The 7,936-nt window shown below is 39.5% G+C and overlaps 2 protein-coding genes across 2 annotated transcripts in view; one reads left to right on the top strand and one right to left on the bottom strand.

The window, feature by feature from the left end:
* Positions 1-2,268, top strand: part of vwde (von Willebrand factor D and EGF domains) — a 35,245-nt gene extending 32,977 nt beyond the window's left edge. The window contains exons 29-31 of the mRNA XM_084727597.1: positions 77-172; positions 425-522; positions 1,474-2,268. Coding sequence (XP_084583723.1) covers positions 77-172; positions 425-522; positions 1,474-1,488 — 209 coding nt within the window. The 3' untranslated portion in view covers positions 1,489-2,268. The remainder of the gene's footprint in view (positions 1-76; positions 173-424; positions 523-1,473) is intronic.
* Positions 2,269-2,299: 31 nt separating this feature from the next.
* seraf (Schwann cell-specific EGF-like repeat autocrine factor) lies at positions 2,300-6,133 on the bottom strand. The gene is made up of 5 exons (XM_084727596.1): positions 5,760-6,133; positions 5,070-5,165; positions 4,032-4,136; positions 3,009-3,104; positions 2,300-2,636 (listed from the first exon to the last, which is right to left on the bottom strand). The coding sequence occupies exons 1-5, from the start codon at positions 5,977-5,979 to the stop codon at positions 2,524-2,526; spliced, it is 630 nt and encodes a 209-aa protein (XP_084583722.1). The 5' UTR covers positions 5,980-6,133; the 3' UTR covers positions 2,300-2,523.
* Between the last annotated feature and the right edge of the window lie 1,803 nt (positions 6,134-7,936).

The raw sequence follows: 7,936 nt of genomic DNA on the forward strand, positions 1-7,936 counted from the left end.
TTTGGTGTAGTGTGGCAGATTTTGCTGCCAGCTGCTGTAGACTGTGTTCACACCTCCCTCTCTGTTCTCACTGTAGCTGTCTGTCTACAAAAATGTAAGAATGGCGGCGAGTGTTTGGGACCAAACACCTGCCACTGTCCCGCCGGCTGGGAAGGTCTCCAGTGTCAAACACGTGAGTTTATTCCTGATAAAACAGCCCAGTAATATAGAGACCAGGACATACAGGAGAGTACAGGAGTGAAGTTACGTCCCGTTCTACCTGAACTTTATTTTAACTATTTTACAGTTGCTTGTCAGAATAAATATACATGACAAATATATTTTAACAGGACATATTAATTTGGTTTATTTTTGAATTAATTATTATTTTTATATTTACTCTTAAAATGTGTAAAAAATCCTGTAATACTGATTCCCTCCTCAGCGGTGTGTAAACAGCGGTGTTTGAACGGAGGGAGGTGTGTCCTTCCTGACTACTGCCACTGTCGGAAAGGCTACAAGGGCCTCACCTGCGCAATAAAGGTCAGCACTGGAGTCACACTTCATACTACAGTACATGTGTCTGTGGAGCTCAGTGGGAAAAGTATTAAACAGCACTAATAACTCCAGGGTTGAAGGTTGTATTCCCTCTGGGTCTCGCCAAGCTCCAGTTTGTGCCTCTGAGCGTTACATTTGAGTGATGGCGATAGTTACCTGTTTCTTTGAAGATAAGTACCTGGCAATGTTTCAAAAACCGGCATGACGGTCGGTCTTTCTGTCTTTACTAATTTACTATTAAAGGCCTTATGGTATTAAAGTTCACCTCAAGCAAGTAGATTCTTTATGACAACAGACTGTAGCTTAAACCTATTTAAAATCCATGTATGAACTATGAAACAGATCATCACAAAACTTGTTTTACAGCCAGAGTCTGAGGCTGTATTAAGGTAGAATTCACAGTTTCTATGGTGACAGTCATTTACACTCCTGTAATATTATTTTGGTTAAAATCAGTAAGGACAATAATCTGGACAAATGTTCTTTAACTCAACCAGTTATAATTTTGCCTTACTTGTTATTTTGAACTGACGATATATGTATTTACTCAGAAGAGTATGCCTACTTTCTCATGGTTAATGTTTAGTGTTATTGCAAAGTTTGCCTTAAAATTGAATCAAACTGTGGCTTTAAAAAGTTTTACATGTAATTTGTGGATCATGTCGACACCCTGGTGCAGCAGATGGGATATTTTTCCATTCAGGTAGTAGAGTCTTTATGGAGTCTGGAAATAACAGCAGTAAGTGGTGTTAAATGACCGCCGGGTATTTATCTTGAAAGAAAAAGATGCTAAGCTCTGTGATTTGAATACAACTTTCAATGCTACTAAAATACACTGATGATACTGTGATGCCTACAGAAGGCGTCCACCTCCTCAGACATACTGAACGATGCCATGAAATCTAGTTTTAATGAATTATGTCTTTACCTTCACAGGCATCACAAGCATGATGGAAAAGAAAAGAGAAATGGGATGAAAGAAGCTACAAAATGCACAAAGCAAGAAGACAGCACCGTAAATTGTTGTGAGTGTATGAGTGTGTGTGTGTGAGTGTGTGTTGGTGGATTTTGGAGCGTGTTTTGAATGTGAGGCTCTGTGCACGTTTGAAGGTTAACAGAGGGACTTGATGTATTGCACTTGTCTTTATGTCCCTGTATATCACTACCTCAAGGCTCCACATCTGTTAAATGCATCAGCAGTGCTTACTGAGACTTTACACAGATATGTGAGTGTTGCTGCACAGTTTTATGTAAAATAAGTAAATGACAAATGAATCAGTTTCAATTATGATTCATTCAGAAGCTGTAGATAATTACCAGCAAGCCTTAAGTTTTGGGCTTTTCCATAATTTAGCCAAATTATACCCTTCTTTAAGTTTTACCAGACTGATGTGCACTGTTTGTTTCTTAGTTATGAGACCATAAATGAAGATTGCTTTATTAATTAGCCTAATTTAGAGGGTTCACATCACTAGACTGAAAACATTCATATGAATATGTTAAAGTTTAACAACAATTGCATTTGTTTATTTTATCTTTATTGCTTTCATTAATATATTGATTGGGCCTCTTTAAGTTATGGACTGTTATCCATTTACACTGTTACTAATGTGACCACCTGTTGGAGATATATATAGGGTTTGTTTTCTAAAAAAAAAAAAAAAAATCAACACCATGTTACACTGTGGTACGACTTACATCTGACAAAATAAAGAAAATATACTATTTCTATGCTTTTGATTGAATGAGCTTCCAGAATGTCTGCAATTCACTCATTTATTTATTTAATTACACAAATTACAGTACAGTACATAGTCAAATGAGAACATTAAACAGGTGTTTCTTTAAAAAGGAATCACACATCATATGATAAAAAATGTAAAAACTACCAACGCTTCAGTTTAAAAAAAAAAAAAAAGGAATTGTGCTCCTCAGCATAAAGTCCCTTATTGGGCCTCATTGACCTTTGACCCCAGTAGGGTCACACTAGTGGGACTTTTTCCTCTCCTCACAGCGAGGGCCAAAGAAAGGGGGGCGGCAGCGGCATTTGTCAGGAGAAATACACTTCCCTCCATTCAGGCAGGACTGAGTGCACACAGCTAAGAGACAAAACAGACAAAAGAAACAGCAAAACAAAAGTGTTTAAATCATTTGTAAAATCTGAGAAACAAGTAAATGACTGTGAAGAGCTTGTAAATCTTAACACTAACTGCTTCTATGTCTGGGTTTTTGTCACATCTGGAAAAACACTGAGCTGAAAACTTTCCTTTAGCAGAAACCTACGATTTATATCATTCTCGGCTGTTTGGCAGACCGATGTGACAGGAAGATGTAGACCGTTTACTGGGATCCAGGGTTACACACAAACAAAACTGAACACACTGAACAGAATTTGAAGGAGCAAGACAGGAAGAAGAGAAACAAAAGAAACTGTGCACTGATGTGTACTGAAGTGTTTGGTCTTAACTCACCAGTATGGCAGGCACCACCCAGCCATCCTTCTGGACAGCTGCAGATTCCTGGAGCCACACAGATTCCTCCGTTCCTGCAGCCTTGAGGACAGATCGCTGCACAGGGAACAAACCATACAGAGACATTCTCAGCATGTCAGGAAGCAGATCTGAGCTTAATTTATAACTAAATCTAAACAAGCTAAAGAAAGGGTTGATATTTCGGAGAATATAGTTTTGCTTTCTTGCAAGAAGCTTGGTAATATCAATACCTCTCTCATATCTGCTTGCAAAATATAAAGCTGCAGCCTGCAGCTGGCTAGCTTAGCTTAGCATAAAGACTGGAAACAGATGCAGTTAGCCTGGTTCTGTCCGAAGGCAACAAAGTCCACCTACCAGAACCTCCTAAGCTCACTTATTAACATGTTTATCGCCCATATCTTTTTTAAGCTGTACAAAACTGCAAGGGTAAAGACAAGGTGTGGTTTAATAAGGGTTTATATGCTGGACTACTGTTCTCAACTGCTTCCAGGTTTTATGCCAAGCTAACCTAACTGGCAGTAGCTTTATATTTAGCGTACAGACGTTAGAAAGGCATGGATCTCTGCATCTAAGTCTAGGCAGGAAAGTGAATAAGCACATTTCCCAATTTTTATGTTGCATTAAGCTAACCAGCTGCTAGCTGTAGCTTCATATTTAACGTACAGACATGAGCATGTTGACGATCTTCTCATCTAACTCCAATTTAAGATTGAGAATATTTTGCTAAGTGCATCTTGAACTGCAATTTACTGCCAAGAATGTCTCTATTATCCTTCACAAGCTGTAAATGTAAATGTAATTCATAGCCACTACTTAAGATGAAATGCTGCGGGGACAGACTGATGGTTGCTTCCTATCATGACAGCAACTTGGAACAGGAAAATCAGTTTAAATGTTTTAGTAGGTTACTGCTGATGTCTAGCTCCAGCTGAGGGAACGGCTCCATTTGGTGACTTTGACCTGTGGTGTTAATAGGGCAATTAGAAACGGCTATAAACAGACCCTCTTGGCATTTTGAGCCCGTCCAGCTCGAGGGGCAGATACACTTGGCCACTCCGTTGACAGCGATGCACTCCCCTCCGTTCCAGCAGCCCCCATCACACGTCACTGCCAAAACACAGACACAGATCACACCAATCAGCAGCGGTGATAGTTTTACCTGTCCTGTCCTCAAGTGTTTTGTGATTCCCAAATCTCCAAGGCAACCGCCCTTTAAATTGTTTTAACTAGACACAAATAAACCCCCACTTTTTATTTGTTAACTTAAGTGTTAAGCAATTTCTGTAAATGGTATCACCCTGCACAGTTTGTTTAAATCAGTGCCTCCCAACATTCTGGGCCCCTTAAAATAATGCTGCATTCATGTGCTCCTAGAAAGGTCAGACTATGGTGTGCTCATAAGTTTTTAAGGCATAATGTGGAAACAACATGGACGCTGCATCAGCACATTCCCTTAAACTACGAACATATTGCCTTACTGGACCGGTTATCAATGTTAATGCTAATAAATAACTTTTTAAATTAATCTAGGTCACTCTGTGTGGACAGCAACTTTCACCAAATCAACCAAATTCACAGAAAAAAAAAGAGGATATGACCTCAGCTTCCTCAGTAGTAGCCACAGCCCTGGTGCTGAAAATCTAACCTACAGGTTCATTTGTGGTAACCGCATATGAAGATTGAGCCACTTGAGGCATTTTACTGCAGTTTTTCTCCTGGGAAAAATCTAGCTGATCTACTTTGCAGCCAGACATTAGAAGGAATCTTGTGCATGTCTGGTAGAAGAGGAGCAGCTGTGTGTTGGAATGTATGGGCGTAAAGTTCTACTGTATCACACGGAATAAAGAAAAGACAGCACACAAAGTTACCATGTTATAGATTCAGAGTAAATGCATGAAGACGAGTTTCCAGTCTTAAAAGGGGATGGCTCTTTGCAACAGACGTGAGCAATTTGGAATCCCTGGAAGACACCAAGTTCCCAATAACTGTTGGACCAACCAGATATTTTATTTAAAACTCACTGCAGACAAACCTGCTTACCTTTGTGACAATATCTTCCTCCAAATCCAGGAGGACATCTGCATTTTCCAGGGCGAAGACACTCTCCTCCATTCTTACATTTGGGATAACAGTTGGCTGCATTCACACAAGAACACACATATTTGGCATCACTGTTAACAGCCTTAGCCTGGTTCAAAGTTTTTGTAATCTTCATGTTAAGAGTTTTACTCTTATTATTACTCCTATTATTATATTGCAAGATTTAGTGTCAAACTAAGTTATTATGATGAGGAATATATGGTCATTGTTTAGTAAACTATAATTTTTGTTTTATAATACAGATAGTTTTCCCATAAACAGATTGACAAGTGAACTGACAAGTTTTTAAAGTTAAATAATTCCAACATTAAACTGATTAAAGTTGCATTAAACCTGCTTCAATGGGGAATTGTTTTTTTCTGTTTGCATTTTAAGTTGTGTGTTTTGGCACAGGTAAATGCATCTGTGTTAACAGGACCATAACTACTAATCTCTTCAAGTGTTGGTTCTTCTATGAGGGGTGAAATATATATTAAAGTGTTCTGTGTGTTGTACTGACAGGTTAAAATGGTTAAAATGGTTAAAAAAGGTTAAAACAGGTTAATTTGCACTTTTCAAATGGAGGAAAACTTTTCCCATTTTTAAATGCATTAAATGAAACGTAGAAAACAAAAAGGATTGTAACATCACCATACTGGCAGGTCTCTCCCTCGTAGCCCCTGGAGCAGAAGCATGTGTTGTTGCGGATGCAGATTCCTGCGTGTTCGCACGGCGGCTCGCACTTCGCTTTGGGGTCGAAAACGAACCCGACCGCGACTCCCCGAGGCGCGTCCGAACCCGCGGAGCAAACACCGACTAGAGCCACCATGCAGGTCAGGAGCACCGCTGAACCGAGACCAGCTAAACCCATGTTTGTGTTGTCTGTCAACTGGAGAAGGGAGGAAAGAGCAGACAGGCGGTGGACGGAGTTGGAGGAGAAAGTCCCAACAAGCAGCGAGACTTCTCCACGTCGCCCCCGCTGCTGCGCTCGAGGAAAAAACAGCAGGTTAGTGCCGGGGGGGAGTGTCCTGGTGTGGGGGCTGGATGATGATAGAGAGTCGGGTCGTGTGTGGTAAGTTTTAAAAGTGGGCACACATTCACACAGAAACATTAACTGGACGTGAATTAACCTAGCTAGACTTATTAGTTAGTTAAACAACTTTTATCAAAGCTATTTTCTCAGCTCAACGGTTCAACGGCTAGCCAGCGTTAGCTAACATTAGCTAGCAACGTTCACTTAGTTAACGTTAGCTAACGATACCGACAGTTTTTTCTTGGTTCGGAGTGTTAACCTAACTAGCTACGCTAGCTAACGTAAGGCATAGTTAGCTAGTTAGACAAAACATGACGCAAAGCCACAATAGAGTTGTTAATCCGAGGTTAAACACCATTGTGTAATTTTAAACTGTGTCATTTTTATCGTCAGCGTTAGCGGTTATCTTCATCGACTTTGCCTGAACAAGAAGCGGGATTGTCCAACTAGGAAATGAAAGTACAAACTCACTCTTTGTGGTCAAACCTTGTTAAAGTCGCTCAACTTTTTTAAAAATTGCCATAGTAAATAAAGTGATAAAGTTTTTCTCCGGTATTGCTAGATGTAATGCCTCAAAATATGGAAGGAGTGTAAATTGGTGCAGTTATAAAAATGCCACCTTGAGTTTGAATATTTCTTATCAATACACTGTTTTCTGCGACAGCCATATTTATATTACTGGGATAGTTCACCCAAAAATGAAAATTCAGTCATTATCTGTCCACTCTCATGCTGATTGATGGGCAGGTTTAGTTTTTTTCAAGTCCACAAAACAGTGCTGGAGTTTCACAGGAAAACAGTGTTGCAGAATCTCCCAAACACTTTAAGCAAATAGCAACTAGTTTTTAACTGGTAAAAGCAGCCAAAAACAAGAAACATGAAATCCCTCCATACTGCTTGTCTGGTGTAATCTCTTTCAAAGCCCTGACATGCCATTTGTCTGCACCGTCACACCACATACCCACTTCTGACGGTGTGCATGTGAATGTGGATCTTTCAAGTCAACTTGGCATGTTGGGGCTTTAGGAGACTTGGTTTATACAAGAGAAGCAGTATGAAGGCATTTTGTGTTTTTTTTGTTGTTGTTGTTTTTTTAAAAATGTTTTTTTATGTTTAAAAACAGGTCACAATTCACTTTAATTGTATGGGTAATTCTGCAGCGCTCTTTTCCTGTGAAAGCAGTGTTTTGTCATCTAAAAAACTAAAGCCGACCATCGATAGATAATGACTGAATTGTCAATTTTGGGTTGACTATTCCTGTAAATGACGAGCTCTTGTTAATCTGGTGTATGTTAAAGTAACATTAGCTAACTAACGTTAAACTTGACCCTACCTGAACATCAAGTGGGATTGTTCAGAGCCAACCACACTGCTGGTCAGTCATTACAAACTCACTTTTTGAAGTCAGACTTAATAAACTGTAATGGAGATCTCCTCAAAGTTTTTTCAACATTAGATGTAATGCTGTCAAATATCAGGCATAAGGAATGTAACGTTAAGGGTGCAGCCATAAAATCATGGAGTCTTGGGTTTATTGATATTATATTGTACTTCTCACCATATAACTCCAGTAGACCTCCAGTAGCCACACTGACATGAAGACACAGGTCATACCAATGATGCTACTTAAGGTCAGTGAGCCAACATGTACACCAGCAGCACTCTCACTGTGTTTGATCTGAATGGAGCGTAACCTTACTCAGTATCATTTGTAAAACCTGTGTTTATCCTACTATTTAATGTAAAAAACGTCTATGAAGAGCTGGAACAACATGTTAAATGTATATCAGACACT

Source organism: Lutjanus erythropterus, chromosome 9 (genome assembly GCF_056507025.1).
Source record: "Lutjanus erythropterus isolate fLutEry1 chromosome 9, fLutEry1.hap2, whole genome shotgun sequence".
Lineage (NCBI taxonomy): Eukaryota > Metazoa > Chordata > Actinopteri > Lutjaniformes > Lutjanidae > Lutjanus > Lutjanus erythropterus.

Coding starts and splice junctions, on each gene's coding strand:
- seraf (XM_084727596.1), bottom strand. CDS start 5,979: ATGGGTTTAGCTGGTCTCGGTTCAGCGGTGCTCCTGACCTGCATGGTG. Junction 5,166..5,759: donor GGGAGAGACCTGCCAGTATG/GTGATGTTACAA, acceptor GTGTGAATGCAG/CCAACTGTTATCCCAAATGT. Junction 3,105..4,031: donor GGGCTCAAAATGCCAAGAGG/GTCTGTTTATAG, acceptor TTCCCTGTGCAG/CGATCTGTCCTCAAGGCTGC.